The sequence below is a fragment of the Podarcis liolepis genome, assembly GCF_965112155.1.
Source record: "Podarcis liolepis genome assembly, chromosome: 16".
Lineage (NCBI taxonomy): Eukaryota > Metazoa > Chordata > Lepidosauria > Squamata > Lacertidae > Podarcis > Podarcis liolepis.
The window spans coordinates 18,936,378-18,956,340 of NC_139567.1; the positions used below are offsets into that span (position 1 = coordinate 18,936,378).

At 41.7% G+C, this 19,963-nt stretch overlaps 1 protein-coding gene and 1 long non-coding RNA gene across 9 annotated transcripts in view; one reads left to right on the forward strand and one right to left on the reverse strand.

Annotated features, from left to right (window-relative positions):
• The window catches only part of TTC12 (tetratricopeptide repeat domain 12), a 41,759-nt gene extending 22,356 nt beyond the window's left edge, over positions 1 to 19,403 (reverse strand). The window contains exons 1-10 of one of the 8 annotated variants that reach the window (XM_083480996.1): positions 19,149 to 19,403; positions 17,556 to 17,640; positions 12,395 to 12,546; positions 11,063 to 11,096; positions 10,099 to 10,176; positions 8,137 to 8,258; positions 4,520 to 4,579; positions 1,168 to 1,239; positions 547 to 607; positions 117 to 305 (exon numbers count right to left, since the gene is read on the reverse strand). In XM_083480996.1, coding sequence (XP_083337122.1) covers positions 117 to 305; positions 547 to 607; positions 1,168 to 1,239; positions 4,520 to 4,579; positions 8,137 to 8,258; positions 10,099 to 10,176; positions 11,063 to 11,096; positions 12,395 to 12,546; positions 17,556 to 17,616 — 829 coding nt within the window. In that variant the 5' untranslated portion in view covers positions 17,617 to 17,640; positions 19,149 to 19,403. Of the gene's footprint in view, positions 1 to 116; positions 306 to 546; positions 608 to 1,167; positions 1,240 to 4,519; positions 4,580 to 8,136; positions 8,259 to 10,098; positions 10,177 to 11,062; positions 11,097 to 12,394; positions 12,547 to 17,555; positions 17,641 to 19,076 lie in introns of all 8 variants that reach the window. The other 7 variants (XM_083481003.1, XM_083480997.1, XM_083481001.1 and 4 more) reach the window with 7 other exon arrangements.
• The window catches only part of LOC310696120, a 493,645-nt gene that overhangs the window by 177,944 nt on the left and 295,738 nt on the right, over positions 1 to 19,963 (forward strand). The gene's annotated exons all lie outside the window — the stretch shown is intronic.

Genomic DNA, 19,963 nt, shown 5'->3' on the forward strand with positions numbered 1-19,963 from the left:
ACCACTCAAAACAGTGTTCTTCGAGGCTTTCAGTAAGCAGCATTTCAGGTCACAAGTGCTGAGCACCTCTCAAACATGAGGCCTGCTACTTATATGCACATCCTGGGGGTACTCACAGTCTTGCATCAACGCAGTCAGAAGCCTAATCCCATCCGCATAGTACAGAATGTTCTCATCAGGGATGCGGAGCTTCTGGAGCAACTCCTTCACCGACACAGCTGTGTGTTTTCCAGATTCAAGCTCCTCCATGGCCCTCTCCTCCTCGTGCTGCCTTTTCTCCTCCAAGTCTACTTGGTGTATGTAGTCTGAAAGTCCAAAGGGGGGGGGGATGTAGACCTAAACATGACACATAACCTATAGCAAAAACTAATGGAACGGAATTCAATGAACGTAAAGCACGATGTTCCAATTAAGTGTCGGGTCCTGGTGTTTAAGTAGCAGCAAGCCAGAAGTACAAACATCGTGTTTCAAAATACAGGAAGCTAGTTTAAAGTCGACAGCAGGATGGCAGCAGCAGGAAAGTGAAAGGCTCTTTATACTCCTTACCTTTGCACAGCTTCTCTTTTCCAGGATCAATGTCTAAAATCTTCAGGTAGCATTCTCTGGACTGAAAGAAAAAGGGCAAGATTTTACAGGAGGGACAATTACAGGAGATCCATCAATGGGGGATTTCCTTCCAATGCAAATACTGACTTCAGAGGAAATAGGTTAAATTTAAAGAAGGGCAAGAAAGGGCTACATTTTCCCCTTCATGCCTGCTCTGAAACTATTCATTATCAAACATTCCTGTAGACAGGCACTAGAAAGGAAATTCTACTTTTTCTCCTGGGTATCTCCAACCCAGACATGGATCAACTCCTTTGCTTTTCCTCCCTTAGAATAGAGACAGCCAGTGATTTAAAATAAAACCCATAAAAAAGCTTTGCAACATTTTCGTCAGCAAGTTAACTGCAAAAGCAGCAAACCTACACATTCTGAACATGATTTCATCAGGACCAGGCTGCTTAGCATACCTTCTTTTTGGCACTCGCCTTTCTTTCTAAAAAGCACGTAAGAACAAACAGAAGTCAGCAGTGTGAAAAGCGAGAGAATTCTGGATAACTGTCTAAATGAATGGATAAACTGGCATAGAACAGATATGAATACCTAAAAATCAACAGGACTTACCTTACTGTACTGCTTCTGGGCCAAATATGCTTTCCCCATGTGGAAGAGAGCTTTGATGCATTTTTCATCACACTGTATTGAACAGAATTATTCAGTCAAGCCTTCAGCTATCGGTCTCCATTATTGACCTGGCACTACACAATAACGGCAACAGTCAATTACTACAAACTGACAGTTGTTCCGTACCTTTAGAGTACTATCTTATAACAAAGTGTCCCACCGAGCCAGGACAAAGTCCAGGTACACAGGAAGCTGCCTTATACCATGTCAGACTATTGGCCCACCCAGCCACACTGACTAGTAGGGTTTCAGACAAGGGACATTCTTAGCCCTACCTTGTGATGCTGTTGGGGATTGAACCTGGGACCTCATCTATGCAAGGTATGTGCTCTGCCCTTGAGTTCTGGCTTTTCCCAGACTCATAGGGAAATGCCATGCTAACCAACTGCCTACCACCCTTAGAAGGAATGCCACTGCAGGATGCTAAGGAGCCTGGACTTTGGCCATGATTCAAAACACAAGGCAGCCAACAAAGTTTTTAAGAAAACACATTCTAGCCACTTGAAAATGTCTCCAGATTGACTGAAACAGGGTTTCCCAAACATGGGTCTCCAACAGTTTTTGAACTATAATTCCCATCATCTCTGACCACTGGTCCTGCTAACTAGAGATGATGAGAGTTTTAGTCCAAAAAGAGGAGGAGACCCAAGTTTGGGAAACCATGGACTGACAGTTGAAGAACTGGTAATGGTCTGTTGTCGTGTTTCTTTTTCAAGCCCTGAGCACAGAACGGTGAACCTGTACAGCAGCTATGTTGTAATTAGAAGGCATTGATGCTTCTCTTGGGGCCCAAGAAGTAAAATCAAATAGATTGATCTAATTCTTAAAGGTGTCTGCTATCAGGACATCTAAAACGCTGTTCAGCCACCCTGGCAGGAAATTATACTGAAATGTGGTCATCGCTTATACTGACAGATACTCACCAGACTTTTGGGGAAAGCAGCTGTTTTGCTGCACCTTTGCTGGCCTGCTGTCTAGTGCTTCCACCCTCACCCCGCTAAATCAACATCACTTATGATATTACAAGTGGCAGGAAAAACAATCTTTCAGAAAGCTTTCAAGGCTTCAAATCCTAAGTGGACATTAGTCTTTCTTCTCATCTTAAAGGCAAATGACTGGGACAGCAACACCAACAATGGAAGACAAAGGAGCTTTTGGCTGCAGGTACTTACAGGATCACAGCCAAGGACAACATTCACTCAACATCCACTGACAGGCAGGGCTGCAAGAAGTGGCGTTAATGTGCCTTCTGGCTGTGGGGAGTGAACAGCCCAAAACACAGAATGTCAAAAGCCAGTAAAGACTGGCGGGAGATGAAAAATCCTAGTCAGATCAGGATGTAGGGCTATACCCTTGGAACCCTGACAAAGTAAGGAGAAATTATTCATCCAGAAAGGACAAAGAGAAAGGAACCGAGTTGCAGAAATGCACAACCAGATTAATGCTAAGGCTGTGAAACTGCAGATTCTCAACCAAAAACAGCAACATCGCTCCCACCCACATACAACATAGAGGACCTCTTGGAAGAGCACTTTAATCTGCAACTAATAAGCAAGCTGACTACATGGGAAGTAGCAGCTGGAGTGCATTTCCCAGGCAATCCAGGGAAAAGTCGCCCCGGCATAACTCCTCTTCCAGCTCTGTGGAGGGACAAGCTGTAAGACATTCTATGGAATCCTAGCATAGGGATCCTCCAGGCAAAACACAGGGTGCCACCTTGGCAGGCCGAGGAGACAAATGCCCGAGGAATCACTCCAGGTGGTCATACGGGAGCCTATGGTTGAGTGAATCTCACAAGGTGACTGCATAAATACTGATGACAGTGGAAAGAGGCTCTTGCTGATTGGAGGAAAGAGCCCCAGCTCACAGAACAGCATCTGTTTTGCATGCAGAAGGCCTGCGGTTTCATCCCCAGCATCTCCAGGGAGGGCTGGGAACACCTGCTGCCTGAAACCCTGAAAGCAAGTGACAGACAGTGTAGACAATACTGAACTAGTTGGAACAGTATTCTGACTTCCTGTACTCCTGCGTAAATTTTGTGGGCTTTTTAAAGAACAAACCAAGAAAATCAGATTTCAAATGGCAGCGGATCAGCTGGTCTCTTCTGCCTTAAGTGAATGCCACAAACTCATGAATATCTTAATATATCTGAGGTGACACAATTGAGCTTTGTCAGCAATGCACTGCTTAATGCAAATCAGGATTTAAAAAAAATCACTTAAAATGCATCATCGTTCAGCTCTTCCTTGTTCCGGGTGTCAAGTGAATATGTCAATGTCACATATGCTTGGGGAACTGAACAAGAATATTAATCTTCAAGTTTTACACGTATCTTAGAAGGTGTCACAAGATAATTAATTTATCATGAATTACATCAATCTTTAATTAAATATTTGAATTGAAACAAATGAGAAATTGGGAGATTTGTTCCATAAAGGAGAGATATAAATGTTAAAACTTCTCTGCTCTGGGACATCCAGCATCTCATTTAGGTTTTTAATGGAAGGCCAGAAACTGTGTCCAGGAAGACAACTCAGTGTCTCTTAAGGAAGCATAGGACTTAATTTTAATCCAGTAATCATAACCAATGCAACACCTTTCTTTAATTGCGAATAATTTTGGAATCTTTAACACATTTTGACCTCCTGAGATTTCCATTATATGGAACAGGCTCATGAACATAAGAACTCTACTGGACTAGATGGTGCATCTAGTCTAGAATCCTGTTCTCAGAGGTCATCCAAATACCTCTGGGAAGCCCACCAGTAAGATATAAGAGTAATGGCACTCTCCCCATTTGTGATAGCCAGCAACCAGTAAGGGAGGTAATATATTCAAGACTAGTAGCCTAGTCATGATAGCCATTTTACCAACAGAAATATGGTTTGAGAGAGTGATTGGGTTGCCTAACAGCAAGGACCCCTTGATCCAAGTGCAGATCTTCATCTACCTGGCCTGTCATCTGCAAGTGCTATCACAAAGCAAGAGAGAGGTTCATGGCAACAAAGGGTCGTGAAGCATAGAGGTTTGGAAAAGCATGAGAGTTTTCTCATGATGCTCTAGAATAGCTACTACCTCCCTGTGCCATGAAAAGTGGCTCATCTGGCTGCCTAAACTTTCCTTGGGGTACTTTTTTCTTTTAATGGTTGGTTTGTATTTAATAGCTTGGAAGATGGATCTACCCAGTCCCTCCATCACCTGTATTGTCTCATTCACACACCACTAGGTTGAATGTACCCAACACTTTCCCTCTTCAACACTGGCCGGCTGAGAAATGGAGGGGGTCTCTTACCCTTAAAGCCCAGTCACAGTCACTGATAGCTTTTTCATAGTCTTGCAACTTGATGTAGGCCTGAAACAAAATGGATCGACAGAGGATATAAGTTGAAGTACAGTTGCTAACTAAAAGACAGGTCATTTCTGTGAGTCTTTCCTTGTTCAAAGTATTCAACTGATCTCAGCTAATTAATTAAACTCAATTAAAGTGATAAAACCTGCACACACTCTGGAAAGGCTTCAAAAAGTAACCCTTGACAGATGCTCCTTACACTCCCAGGCACACCTTCACAGAGTCTTCAATTAAATTAAACCAGAGAAAACAGGGAGAGGTCAAAAAGCATTGAACCCATGATCAGAAAGGGACCTCTATGCCTCTGGGTTTAAGGCAATGAATTCTAGCCCTGTTTCAATTATTATCAAAAGCACCATTAATTAGAACAGAAGCTGTTCCTCCTACAAAGGCATTTAAGAGTTAAGGTCCTAAATCAGAGGAATCTGACTCTTCAAAAAGCTGAAGGTCAAAACTACAATATTACAGATGTGTTTTGCATCAGTTGGCTGTCCTGTGAAAGATGAATCTAAGAGTTCGTGACCAACCACATGATGTAATAGCCTCTTAAAATGCTTGACAAAATGACAGTACAGATCTGGAGAGTTCCACTCATGATGTGAAGTGCATACAGTTCTTTATGAAGGATGAGCAGTGGCACTTTGTGAGCTTTCAAATAATGTGTCCTGGAGTTTTTATGCTGCCAGTTAGGCACTGTAGTGGACAACCTGGTGACCAAGATATACCCCAAGGGAAGGGAAGCAACTTGCCCCGACACACCCCATGCTTTCCAGTGTGTAAAGCCTGTCAGCTCCCCAACCCTATGACATGTTGGGACCAGGAAAGCTTGGTTCACCTGCTAATGGATACTCTGGAACACACACACACACACACACACAAATATCTAAGGACTTTGATATTTTAAGAGCCCCCAAGGAGCCACAGATGCACACTGTCTTACACCACTTTTGTACCAGAGAATTTGGCTTCATTTTTTAGCATCTTTCAGGATGTCAGCAGTAGCCATGTAGCATGCCTGAGTTGCATCCCCTTTAACAGAGCAGAATGCAGGATAAGTGGAATTGAATGAGTTTTGTCAAAGAGCAGAGTCTGCAATATTCTGCCAGTAACTTTCGACCATATTTTCTCCTAGATATCCTATTAATATTCATTGTTGAGAACATGGCAAGAAATGAAGCACATCAAATCCTATTATAAGGAATGTGAAAGGTGACGCAAGAATTGCACAGAGCTGCTTGTAGCTCATTTCGAACATGCTTAGACTCTAGAAAGGCCCACAAAGACTATGTCTATGTTCCCATTAGAAGGTGCTGAAGGTCTAGCTACATTTCAAAGGAGCAACTGTAATGCACATTTAGCTGAATTACTTGTGCCTCCAAAAGGGTATTGGTTGGAAATTGGTTGGCAAACACTTTGAGTTTTACCTTTGGTCTTCATCCTGCACTCAGCTATCACCTGTGGCACCTAGAAGCTGTCAGCATGTGACAGAAGCCACACCCTGAGATACGGCTTCGACTGGTCAACCAGGTGAGGGTAACCCTTGGTTAGTTAGGGACTTCCCCTGCATGTGAAGACAGACTCTGGCAGATTGAGCAGATGAAACTAATAGTGGGTCAAACTGTTAAAAAGGCAGCTACTACACCTGCTGTGTGCAGAGGGAAGAAAGGGGCAGACGGGGCTCATCAACCTGGGAAGGTAGGAGAAGGAAACACTGATCCTAAACCACCGCTACACTACAGGATATCTTCAGGAGAAGAAAAGGCTAAGGATTAAACCCTACACAAATCTGGAGTGGAGTCTCCAAGACGGATGCATGGCGCCTTGTACGCCTCCTTCTGTCAACTCCTGCAGTCAAGCTGGTGCCAAACGTATTGCTCTTTTTTCCCCTTTGGACCACATCAGTGAGGCCATACACACATCTGCCCTCCACAGTCACTTATGGACTCATTGTTAAAATCGTGTTTATGGAAAACAATCTTACTCGACTACGAGTGATTGCCGAAGAAGAAGAAGAAGAAGAAGAAGAAGAAGAAGAAGAAGACGACGACACACTGCCTAGGCTTGCACTCCAGGGAGGTCATGTTGGTGTTGCTAACACAGTGGTTTGACTTCACCCCCAGAGGTGCGCTCCATTATCTCTCGAGGCAGACTAATGCAAACAACAGTGTATTCAAAACTTAGCTGAATACCACCCCTTTTAAAAACCCACTGTGCTATACTACCGGTAATCCCACCAATCTATACTTTTCTTTTGAACCTGTCATGCCTCTTATATATGCATCCTTCTTATGTATCCATAAGAACTAGCACAATTTATTGATTTCTTTACTTTACATATGCATATCCCACCTTTTAAGAACAGATTGGCTGAATGACAATTTACAATTAAAATAATAAAAGCAACAAAATCTCACAATTAATAAAGCAGCACAGCATAAAAAGAAAGTAACCAATAACTAACAAACATAAAAAAAAATTAGAGACAATGATGTTTTTAAAGTCCATGTAAAAATAGACAAAGATGTGGCTTGTTGAATATCCCTGGGGAGGGAATTGCAAAATCTTAGTGACAGCATGGAGAAGGCCCAATCTCTGGCACAAGCCCAGAGAGTCTGATTTCCTTTTTGGCAGGGCATGGGCGGGGGACCTGAAATGGCAACCCTGGATGATATTATTATTATTATTATTATTATTATTATTATTATTATTATTATTATTATTATTAGAATTTATATACTGCCCTATACCTGCAGGTCTCAGGCCATTTCCCAGAATAAAATCAGAATATAAACCCACAAAATACATAATCAAAATAAAAACAACAACCCAATAGCCCAACACATTTTAAAAGGGCATTGGGATGGTTTCACATAAGCAGAGGAAACCTTTCGAATATCCAGGTCCCAGATTGCATAAGCAGATGATGCTTCTGACTACTGCACATGATTGGACGTCATTTGAAATCGCAAATAAAATATTTGACAAGCCTGAAAGTTTCAGTGGTTAGTACTGTTTGCTAAATAAACATGCTAATTTAGACAACTCTGTGGTGCACCAGAAAATGTTGTGATGGAAATGGAAAATGTCCCTATGCTAATTCCCAAAGTCAAAATTTGCCTGAAAACGTGCATCACTGAAGCTCAGCTGTGCAATTCTCATGAGAGAAGCAGGCAATGCGTTGGCGGATAGGTGGGTACTAGGAGGGCAATACTAAGCCAAGGCCATACAGTCCTGGGAATCATGCAATGCATTAAGAAAATGAATGCATTTCTCATGCAGGATATCTGGAAGGAGTTGGTGACCCAATGTTACAAATGACTAGAATAACATTGCCATGTTTTCCTTCCAAGTTAATAATATTATCTTCCAATGTGAAAATATTATTTTCCAGGTAAAGCATCGTTTGCCAATAAACCAGGTGGTCTGTTTCAATTGCAGCCATGAATCTATGGCTTTATCTTTAGCACTGCTTAGATTCAGACTCAAGATTAGATCACCAAATCAACTACCTGCTGTGGGGATAAAGTGGTCATCATTTGTTGTTCTTGCCCCACACTGACCTGTGCTCTGTTGGTGTACAGCACCTGCATATCCTTTTGCTTCTTGAGGCCTTCAGTGTACTTCTGAATAGCCAGTGCATAGTCCCCTTTGCTGAAAGCATCGTTCCCTTTTTCTTTCAGTGCTGTGGAAATGGTAACCAGGTTCATAAAAAGCCTTTGTTAGGTTAGACCCAGAATGTTAGGTGGAAAGTGGGTGGGGTGGGGGGTATGAACCAACATCCTGATTCACAATAAACAACTAGGACTTGAGCTCCAAGATTCTCATATCCTGTTAAAACTTTCATCAGCTCCCGTTGCCGTTGCCGAGCTGTAATAACCTGATGTTATTAAATATTTGACCACCATAAACTATATTTGAAGATACATGAGCAGTCAAATGATCAATTATTCTTTGACTATGCCTTATCAGTGCTGTTCACAGAATCTGTGGAGGCAGGAACCTCCTTCTGTGGCCTCAGGTGTGACCCAGACATTTTATGAAATCTTATGTGTACAACTGTAGCACAGGTTTTTATTATCTTTTCTATTTTATCTCATGGTATGCTACTTCAATAGCTTTGTGCAACCCATACAGCACATAGGCGACAATTATTTACATAATTAATATTCTTGTTCAAAAACAATTTTTCACCATTTATCAGATTTGTGAGAATAAGACAACTACTTACAAAATGCCATGAAAACTTATAAGCTATCTAAAATAAAGTGAACTTGCAGTATCAGATTTTCCTAAGTTCTTACAACTTCTGGACTCAATTTTTGTTTTTTAGGTAAGTTCAAGAAGAAGGTAGGTAAGTTCAGCGATGTTCCCAGTAGCTGTGAAGTGTAGATGAAAGATAGGGTGCCAGCGTTCTATACCGGATTTTTCGCCCTATAGGACGCACCATCCCATAAGGCGCACCTAGTTTTTTGAGGGGGAAATAAAGGGGGGGAATTATTTTTCCCCCCCAGGCGCAGGGCTGGGGCGGGGGAAGCCCAAGCTTACCCCGACCCCAGCCCCCAGAATAGGCAGCTCTCTGCAAGCCGTGGGAGCCCAGCGCCGGCTCCCGCTGCTTGTGGAGAGGTGCGCGAAGCCTGGACGCGCTGAGCTCAGAGCGCCCAGGCTTCAGCATGCAGGCAACTCTCCACAAGCAGCGGGAGCCGGGCTCCCATGGCTTGTGGAGAGCTGCGCGAAGCCTGGAGAGCGAGAGGGGTCGGTGCGCACTGACCCCTCTCGCTCTCCAGGCGTCAGCGAAAGCCTGCATTCGCCCCATAGGACGCACACACATTTCCCCTTCATTTTTGGAGGGGAAAAAGTGCGTCCTATAGGGCGAAAAATACGGTACCCGTTTCGCCCTAGCAGTCCATAAAGTTGAAGAGCTGCTATTTCGTCCTCAGTACTCTCAAGCCATTAATGTGACTATTAGTGCTAAATGTAGTTATAGAAACAATTTCTTGGCTTAAGCATAAAGAACTAAATAGTTTAGGACTACTGAGGAAGCCCAGAAAACTGTGCTCAGGGAGTGGACTATCAGCCAACCCCAATAAATTGGCCCTGTCAATTACCTACCTTCTTCTTGAACTTACCTAAAAAGCAAGAAAAAATAAAAATTGAGTCAAGAAGTTGTAAGAACTTAGTAAAATCCGACACTTTATTTTAGATAGCTTGTAAGTTTTCATGGCATTTTGTAAGTAGTTGTCTTATTCTCACAAATCTGATAAATGGTAAAAATTTGTTTTTGAACAAGAATATTAATTGTGTGAATAATTGTCGCCTATGTGCTGTATGGGTTGCACAATCATTATTAACGGCACAGGTTGTATTTCTTCAGCAGCACTTCAATAGCTTTGGCACAGTGGTTTATAAATCTGTAAAACAAATAATAAATAAAATATAACAGCTTCATCACTTGGGTTAAAACCAAGGTTTTTTTCTAGACAGCTCCCACCCCTTCCCCTGACATGTCAAAACCAAACTGTTACCGTTTGCTAAGGCTTCATTGTGCTTCCTTTTCCTTGCTCGCTCTTTGGCATCCTTTTCTAAAACGGCCATGAAACTCTCTAAAAGCCAAGAAAGCGGAGATGCAAGTTCAATCAAACAAAAAGAGCTTGATCGCTTTGGAAAGGGGAAAGATGAAGGTAAAATTGAAGAGCAAAGCCATATCTGAGATGTGAAATGGAAATTGAAAAGGGCTGTTTCATTAATGTGACATCAAATCAGAACAGGGGTAATAAGCTTCCATTTAAACAGAGACCCATAGCGCTGATAGTGATTTTAATCCCTACATTTGAAAAAACCCACATTTCTAGGCGGCAGGGTCTTTCTAGTTTCTGGATAATGAAGTGATTAAAAGATACTGAAAAGCACTTCGCACACTGAAGATGCAAGCCATCTGGGCTTGTTATGTAGATGAATGAAACCAGTTCTGACTTGGGAATTTAAAAGAAAAAGTGGCTTTAATGGTGTAAGATGTCTCAGGATTAGTAGAGATAACTGGCATTCCAGTCCCTCAACTAGATACAGGGAACTCAAGGAGCCAATCAAGGCAAAGGGGAAAGAGTCTGAGGACATGTCAACACTGCCCACCCCTTAACTCACGTGCAATTAATCGTAGGGCTCTGACAAAGAACAGCAGAATTACTACTACCATGACACTCCGTCCTCACAGAGGTGTATGTATCTGATGGGGTAGCCGGTCTATAGGTTGACAGTAGACGGACAGCCAATCTGTGAAACAGGATCTGTTCCTTTTCATTCCATGCATCCCCACAAACAAAAACAGCAGAGGAGTCTCTTGGGATATGGCTTTCTTTCAAGACCCACCCAAACATGGGCTAGAGTTTGCTTACAATACATGTATGCATCCTTTGTTCAACCTGCATATCACAGAGATTCCTGTAGTACTCCAGTTCAAAATACACTGGAGCACCGTATTGAGCCGCTTACCTGGATTCATTGTTTCCTGCTGATCTGGCAAATCCTAAAAGAGGTGCATCAAAGCAAAAAGTTAGTTGCAAGTTCGGAGGAAGAAAGAGCGTGCTGCAACATACTGCTTGGCTGTGGGGTTTTTTTAATGGTACCTGCTGCATGAAAAGAAAATGAGGCTCATTTTTCAAAGCCACTTAAAAAATAATAATAACCTATAATAACCTCAAAAAGAAGAACATTTTCAACAGCTGTCAAAATTAATTCCGTCAGGAGCATTAAAAGCCACGGGAAGGAAACAAAACAAACTCCCTCCCACCCAGTAATTCGGGGCTTAGGAAACTAAAATCAATTTGGAGAAGGATTTTACAGACACTTCAACAGGGTAAATTGCCATTGTGGACTGACACTTTAAAACAGCAATAATGGCATGCTGCTGTACATTTCATAATTAACGTCCCAATTTGACGAAAACTCCTGCTTTCAGTGTTTTATTTATTTTTTGCAGGGGGGGGGTGTCAGCTTCTACTAGCCCATAATAAAAAAGTGTGAGAGTTTCATAACTGGAGCCAGTTTAATTTTGCTACAGCTGATTGAGGAAGTTAGTCCGTCTGTATCTAAACATGCAGAACAATGGGGTGGAATCAGATGACGGAGTCCCATAGTGATAGAATGGTCAGACTGTCTTTAGATTACAAAATAGGGTGAGATTACAGGGTCCCAAAAATGGTAGAATGGTCTGTTGTACTTACAGATTACAGGTTACAGATTAGGGGATGCCATTAAAAAAACCAAAAAAAAACCTTAGAAAATTAGCACAAGAAGAAGGCTGGGCTACAATGCTATTTTCAACTTGCAGGTTTTTTTAAGGCAAAAAATGGCAGCCCTCAATTGCAGTCAGAAGTGGCATAGGCCAATCTACTGCCATCTAACTGTGATGCCAACGTGGATGCAGGCCTCAGTCAGCTATACTCAAGTACAATCTGAACTGTCAATGAGAATGAGCAAACAGAATAATCAGAGACAAACAATCAAAGCAAGGAAACAGCAGGAAAGGGCTATAAAAAGGAGATTATTTCTCTTAATATTGACACACACTGTTCTCAAATAACAGTGGCATTTCGTTTTAATATTATGTGCATTTAAGCAACGTTGGGAAATGATACAGCAAATTAGCAGCATACAGAGAAACCTTAAATAGTTCTTCCAAGAAAAGAAACTTGACAAAAGGCAAAAGTGGCATCCTGTAAACAGAAGTCTCACCTGGTTTGCTATATAATAGCTTAAAAGTACAATATGTAATTGTTCAAAGTCCCCTGTACCATCAGGGTACGGGGATTAGCGTAGCTTTACCGGGGCTCGTGTATTGATGCATGTTCTGTCCACTGTGGGCTTGTATTTATCCTCACATTTGACAGCAGTGGAGTTTAATCTTTTCTCTGTGTCTGCAATGGCTTTCTCCTGGATAGAAGGGTCTGTGGAATTTAGGCCTTGAATCAGGTTGGCTGGAAACGGGAAGAAAAATGAAAAAATTAAGCATGGAATAGAAACGTTGTCAGACAAATATGGAGTTCACTCCTGCCCTGAGTAATAGGTTTCAGAAATTTACACCCCACTGCTTCTGCACACGGCTTCCAGGGCAACGAGCAAGTAAAGGACAAACAAGGACAACAAACAAATCAATAAAAGCCACAGGGTAATACAAAGTATAAGAGCATAACAAACCACACCAACCAGAGAAAAGCTAAGCCAAATAGAAATTTGCCTGCCCTCAGCAGCAGCCTCCTCTGCTGCCACCAAGGTGTGGCAGAAGCTGGAGCACCTGCTGGTGGATGGGCCGCCACACAGCAAGAGCATCATGAGCATGCAGGCACTGCTGGACCTCTTGGTCGGCTTCTACACCAAGGGCAGCCACAACTCAGTACTCTAGAGGGACAGGCTTGTCTCTGAATTCCTCAAGGGGGAAGGGACCTCCTGATTATCAAGAGCAACATATAGAATCATAGAGTCGTAGAGCTGCAGGGAACCACGTGGGTCATCGAGTCCAACCCTCTGCAATGTAGGAATCTTGTGCCCAAATGGTCTCAAGCCCACAACCCTGAGATTAATAATAACTAATCTATCAAACTTCCTCATCAAAGGTGCCACGGGGCAGGCTACCCAGAGTCAACATCCACCTTACCATTAGTGGTAGGCCCAAGAACCCCATCATCTCCACCATGGCCCACTACCCAAGGGCCCCAGCCGGTGCAGTATCTGGCTGAGCTGGCTTAACAGTGGGCATTATGTGTATTTTATGTGTATTTTAATGAACAAAGACCATAGTTTTGGGGGACATGGAGAACGTGTGGATGAACTTAACAGTGCTTAGCTTTTAGTTGCTATTTTGTTAGTGTTATTAATATTGTTTTATAGATCATAAATGCCACGCTGATTTGTTAATAATATAATATGATTTTTGTTTTAAATGTGATGTTCTAGCTAGAATCCTACAAATCTGATATTTGTAGGAAAACAAATCTTCTATCCCTCATGGTTGCACAGATGTGTTTTAAATTGGAATGGCAAAAGGAAAACTGTAATATTGGGTTTTTGGTTTGTTTTAAAAAGACCCTTAGAAATATTTATTTCTCTGTCATTTATTTTTAACTTTCAAGAACTTAGAATTCAAGTGATACTCACCTATGACTTGCATAGAGTGGTAGTCAACATGCTCAAGAAAGGAATATTTTATGTTAACTTCCTACGACTCAAATATGCAAACAATTTTTTTAAAAAATAAATAAATAAATACTGTAAATATGCAAACCAGGTGCTGCCCTCTGGCAAAGTAACATTTTGATGTAGACTCAATGCTGAACAAATTGCTCAGCTCAGATTTAATTTGGGGGCTTTCTCAGAAGCTGGCATGATGTACACCACTTTCAAAACATTGAGAAAGATATAAAAAGAGAAATGTTTTTGCAAAGCAGTGCAACTAGGCCAAGATTTAATTCTGAAGTCAGCATTTTATCTCTGCAGAACAGATTGGCTGTTCTGGACGCCTGCTCTCCTTGAAGTTCTGGCTTTGTTGCACTCGTGTTTATATGAAAATGGATGACCCAAGCAATAATTGAGATTTCTCCAAGTCATGAATTGGAAAGCCAGTTCTAATTCACTGAGGGGGTAGAGGCGAGATGAGTTGGGGATACTGCAGAAAGCAAAACCAAAACAAAGAACAACCATCATCTTCCCGTCTTCTCAGATGACCTGTACAACCCCTGTCTGTACGTTGCAAGTAAAGCAGACAGCAGAGGAAATCAAAAGATGCCGCACTACGGATGCAGAGGACCACACTCAAAGAAAGAAGCAATAAATTCTAAACTCTATGCTGGTACTAAGGCAGTCTTCCTCAGCCTGCTGCCTTTCAGATGTTTTAGACTACAGTTGCCACCAGCCCTCGCCCAGCATTACCTTATGATGCTGGGGCTGATGGGAGTTGTCATTCAAAACATCTGAAGGACACCTGGTTGGAAAAGGCTTCCCTAAAATTTTCTTTCCAGCACAGGCTGTGCAAACATTACTGGCTTAAAATGCAGCAAGGCCATTTATTCCCTGCTGTGTAAATCACATTTACACATCATTGTACACGTCAGTACAATGTGTACATGTGATTCCATGTCACCTGCTGTCTGTCCACACCAGTGGGCAGAGATGGGGTATGGATGTCTTCACGAGGCTTATGTTTCAAATTGAAACACTGGAGTTGATTTGGGGAGAAAAGGATGAAAATGCATAGTGCCTCAAAAAAGTACAGGATAGATGTGGAGTGGGGCTAACATGGTGTGTACACAGCTTTACAAACCAGTCATGGGAGTGCACAGGATGCAGCCATACAGTAAAGGACAGATGACAAAGGATAAGGCAACTCTCCTCTTTTATATGATTGTGACAACTAGAATTGTTTCTCCAAAACACTGGGAAATAAACCAAATACCTAGGACTTATAGAGAATTGTACAGCAAATTATGGGACTGGCAATTTTGAACAATTTAGCTTATGCTGCATGAAACAGCAAAGAAACATTCAGACAAAATTTGAAGCTGATTAGATACGGGTCAGACAATATTAGAACAATAAATACATGACAATGACTGACAATTCCTTTCTGCTTTTACAAGGGGATTTCTTAAAGCAATACGTATTTGAATCTTAACAAAGTCACCCAGTGAACCATCCATGTGAAGTAGTTTATGAAATTGTAAATATATTTCAGTCTGATGTTTGGAGTGGAAAGTTATGTGAGAATCACTATATACTAGTGGGCTACATAAATGATGAATATAGGTTTTTTATTTCCACATTATATCCTTGAACAGCTTTCAGTAATCTTTTCATTACAAAATGGTGGCATAATCACTGTATTTGTACTTTTATCTTCTCCCTCATTTTGTTTAAAAGTGTGTGGGGAGAAGCTGGAGCAGAAAATTAATTAGATTACAGATGTGTCACTTTGATAAGGCTTCAGATTTTTCTATACTGATGCCACCATGGGGAAAAACTGGGGAGAAAAACACTTCTTTTAGAAATATAAAACCTGTATTAAGTAGTAGTTCCCTTAGGACAAGACAAGGAGAAGAGGAAGAAAAGAAGAAGCAGAATAGGGCAGTTTTTATATCACAGAGCTAGAGATTTTATGTGATAGTGTGCTAGGTACAATAAACCAAAGGCTAGCCAAAGTGAACAGCATTTTAGCAACCGAGACAGGATATAAATAACATTCGAAGAATCTCATTTTTATAATACTGATACACAGTTTTTCAAATGAGGGTAGGAGTGTTTTGCATTAGTCATCCTTCCCCTTCTATGCGGGAAGGTGGGTTATTTATTGTTGTACCGCATTGCTTGTCACCAAATACTATTTGCTATGCATATTTCTATAAAGCTCTGTGCTCTTTTTCCAAATCTCAGGGTTCAGATTATCTACCTCAAAAAGATTTTGAAACTGTGTAAATAAAACAATGTTTACAAAGAGTTACCAAAATTATTGTATGGAATAAGCTGTCAAGTTCATAGTCTCATAAGCATTAAAAAAAAAAGCCCAACTAGGAGGCTTTTAAATTATTGATTGTCATGAGAGCAGTTGCTAGCATCAATTTTTAAGGCAATTTTTGCAACACAGAGAACAAGTAAATCAAAGGATTACCGACAGCAGAACTTGTCAGATATAGCTGTAATGCTGTGTAGTCTGGTGATCAAATCTTTGCATCTCTGAACACTATTACTAGAAAGAGTTGTTCTAATAAATCATCTGCTTCTTTCACTATCTTGGTGCTTTCAAGATGTCTTTCCTATGCTTCTTAATTCTTTTAGGAAGGTGTTCAGGGTAAGCTGCAACATACTACTTGAATGGTCAGATAATGGCTAGAAATGTGTTGTCTAAATAAAGTGTTTTACAACTCTTGATTTTAAAATCCATGCAAGCTGATGGTTCTGGTGCTATCCGGTGGTCAAGGGGAGCTGCAGCTTCATCACAGGTGACTAATTTCAAAGGGACCAACAGTAGTCCGTTAAGTGACTCAGAATTTTCATTTCCTGACAGATGTTATTCTAAAAAGTGGCACTGGATTCATTACTCAGGGCATGATCTGAAGGCACATGTAGCAGCAACCCCATCAAAGTTAAGCAATTCTGGGGCTGGTCAGTCCCTGCATAGAGACCCACTGAGAACTCTGTGTGCTGTACCACAGATGAAAGGTGTGATATAAACGCTTCATTTCATCATAGGTGTAATTCAGCAAATCAGTCAGTACAGCAAAGAGGATAAAATACTGAGTTTAAGAAAGGATCACAGCAGAATGCTAGAGAACACAAATTGCCTGCACAATGACCCAGGCTCAATCTCTGGCAACTCCGATCTAAATAATCAGTTAGTTAATGGGAATTCTTTCTTTCTGAGGCACTGGAGAGTCAGAGTATAGAATGTTGGACTTAGATGGACAGTCAGACCTGATACAAGGCAGCTTCCTATTTTCCTCTTATAAAATCCAGGTTGAAATCCCTGTGTAGTGAAAGTCATTTCTTCTTGTGTCAGCTGCCTCAGGTGTAGAACACTAATGGGTCATTTATTATTGTTTCACAGAAAGAAAGGTAAAGCAACCACATGCACAGGGCCAATTGCCAAGAAAATCAAACACAATCACATTTGATTTCAAAAGAGGCAACTTCCCCAAAATGAGGGGATTGGTAAAAAGGAAACTGAAAGGCAAAGTTAAGAGGGTCAAACCACACTCAAACACTTGGGGGTTGTTTAAAAAGGCAGTGTATGTTTACACTGGAGCTCAAGAAAAACTGGCTCAGCAGTAATTTCAATTTCTCCCGCTTTAGCTGAGCGGGGTACTTCTCTAGCAAAGAAGAAGAACCTCCCTATAATTGCACCAAAGGATGCTGTAGTGAAAAATCAGGTGCTGCTGACTGGCTGGGACATGCTCAGCTCATGCAAGGTACTGTTCAAACAAACTTATGGTTGACTTACTAACTTCATCCACATCTCTAAGGAATTTCTGCAAATCCTGTTCTTCCTGCTCTTTAGACATCTTGACCCGAAATACTGAAACAATCTGTATGAAAGGAAGAAAAGGAAAAATTATAAAACATCTCAAACTATTTCATAATGTCTAAAGCTTGCCACCTTGTGGTTGTTTCATGGGTTCATTAGAAATGGCTAACAGTAATTTTACGTTATGCTAATTTTGAGTTCTGCCTATGCTGCAAACATACAAAGCAGATTTACTACCATGGCTTTTACTCAGGACACTTCTGAGGCAGGGCCAGAGCTCACTAATCCTCAGTATTACTATCTAACAAAACTATATATGTCCCAATAGTGTAAAACCTTCTACTAAAGGCCCTTGTAGAAGAAACACTTTTAGCTTTGCAAAAAAGGGGTGGATGGGGGAGTCTAATTTCTGGTGTTCCAAAGCCAATCCAGGGCAAAGCTGGAACTGTGGGAGCAGCTGGAGGGAAGAAGACAAAGAAGATGCTGAGAGCATCCAATAAGGGGTGTAGTTTCAGGGAAGGGGGGGGGGAGATGCTATTTACAGGACAGAGCCAAGGATGAGAAAGAGGAAGGCACTTTCTAGGGCCTTGCCTTTCCCATTGCTGCAGAAAAACTGGGGGGGTGGGAGAGATCTAAAAGGGAGGGGCACTATTTTTTCTTAAAGGGGTTAGAATGGTTATTCCTTCTACCTAATACTAATACACAGATTTGCTATCACTAAATAAACTGACCCTTCTGGGGGCAGAACAGGTGGGACCCCCCCCTCTCTGTTGTTGGCATCTGTTGCTTTTACAGATTGCATGGCAAGCAGAAGAGCAACAGGGGAAGTTTTATATATCTATATCCATACTTCCACTAGGGTGGTGGGAGCTTAAGCTGCACCAGTTGGATTCTGGCTACACACTCCATAGTGTATAAATTACAATACACAGTGCTTTTTTTCCTTAAAAAATGTTTAGGGGTACTCTCATTTTGACTCAAGAAAATCACCATTTTATAGTTCAAATCGGGGAAAATAAATACAGTTAATGGTCAAAAGTACAAAGATTCACAAAATATTGAGGGGTATGCGTACCCCTGAATCCCCCCAGGAAAAAAGCACTGACTATATACACACACAGTATATAAATTGCATATAAATCTTAAAACTGAGGTTCTGTCCCCCCCCTAACAAAAGCCTGCCCTTCAAACAGATACCTGAAGCCTGGGTTTATTTTTATTTTTATTTACATTTAAAAGAAAATGTTCATGATCTGGGATCTCCCCAAAAACTCAACAACTCAACTTTTGGTGCGGACCCCCCCCCCAAAAAAAAATCTCAACAACTTTTTGCCCAATACCCCCCACCCCCAGTCAAAAATCCTGTAAACAGATCTGAGGACAGGCTCCGACATCTCCTCTTAGAGCTGCCTTGAAGTCCTGGAGAGCCGCTGCCAGCCAGTACGGACCATACTGAGCTTGATGGACCAAAGTCAAGTCCCTATTTCCCCAGAATACCTGGGGAGGACTCGGGAATTATTATTTTCGGTTAGGGAAAGTGCTGAAAGGCTCGAAATTAGGAACAAATACCAGGGACGGACTTGAGTTGGGCTTTGGGTTCCTTCACAGGCCGCGCCGCGTCCCGGCGGTCTCCATGGTAACCGCGCTGCCCCCGCCGAGGAGTCCAAGATGGCTGCCCAGCGCGCAGCCCCGAGAGCGGAGGGGCGTGGCTATGCAAAAGAGCCCAAGGGGAAAGGAGAAGTCATTGGCGCCACAGAGGAGGCGAGGGAAGAGCCGCGCGCCTGTGGGCGGAGACAAGTCTCTCCCGCCTGTTTGTACCTAAGCGCTGTGATATCTAAACACGGGTTGCTCGAAAGGGATTCTCACGTTCTCCTTCTAAGGCTCACGCTCTTGCAGCTGAGACTGCTAGTAAAAGCACAACGTCCGACGGCATTTCACCTATAGAAGTTTGTAGCCAAGCAAGGAGGTTTTAAGCTTCCGTGTAGTCCCTGTAATACGAAACACTGACATAGAAAGATTGGAAAACGTTTATTGAATATATGGGAAATAATTATGTACAGCTGAAAACGCAGACAGCATTAAGATAAAGTCAACAGTGTAAATAAGTTTTGCTGCATAGCTGTCAACTTTTCCCTTTTCTTGCGAGGAATCCTATTCGGAATAAGGGAATTTCCCTTAAAAAAGGGAAACGTTGACAGCTATGTTTTGCTGGATGCAATAATGGAATACTGAATGGAATTCTTTTTTTGTAAAATATGCCAGCATTTATTATATGTAAAATGAACCATGGGTAAAGAAGAAGGGAAGTCACTGATAGCTTAAGGGTGTAAAAATGAGTATTTTAAATTGTAAAACAGAAAATTTAATAAAAATTATATACACAC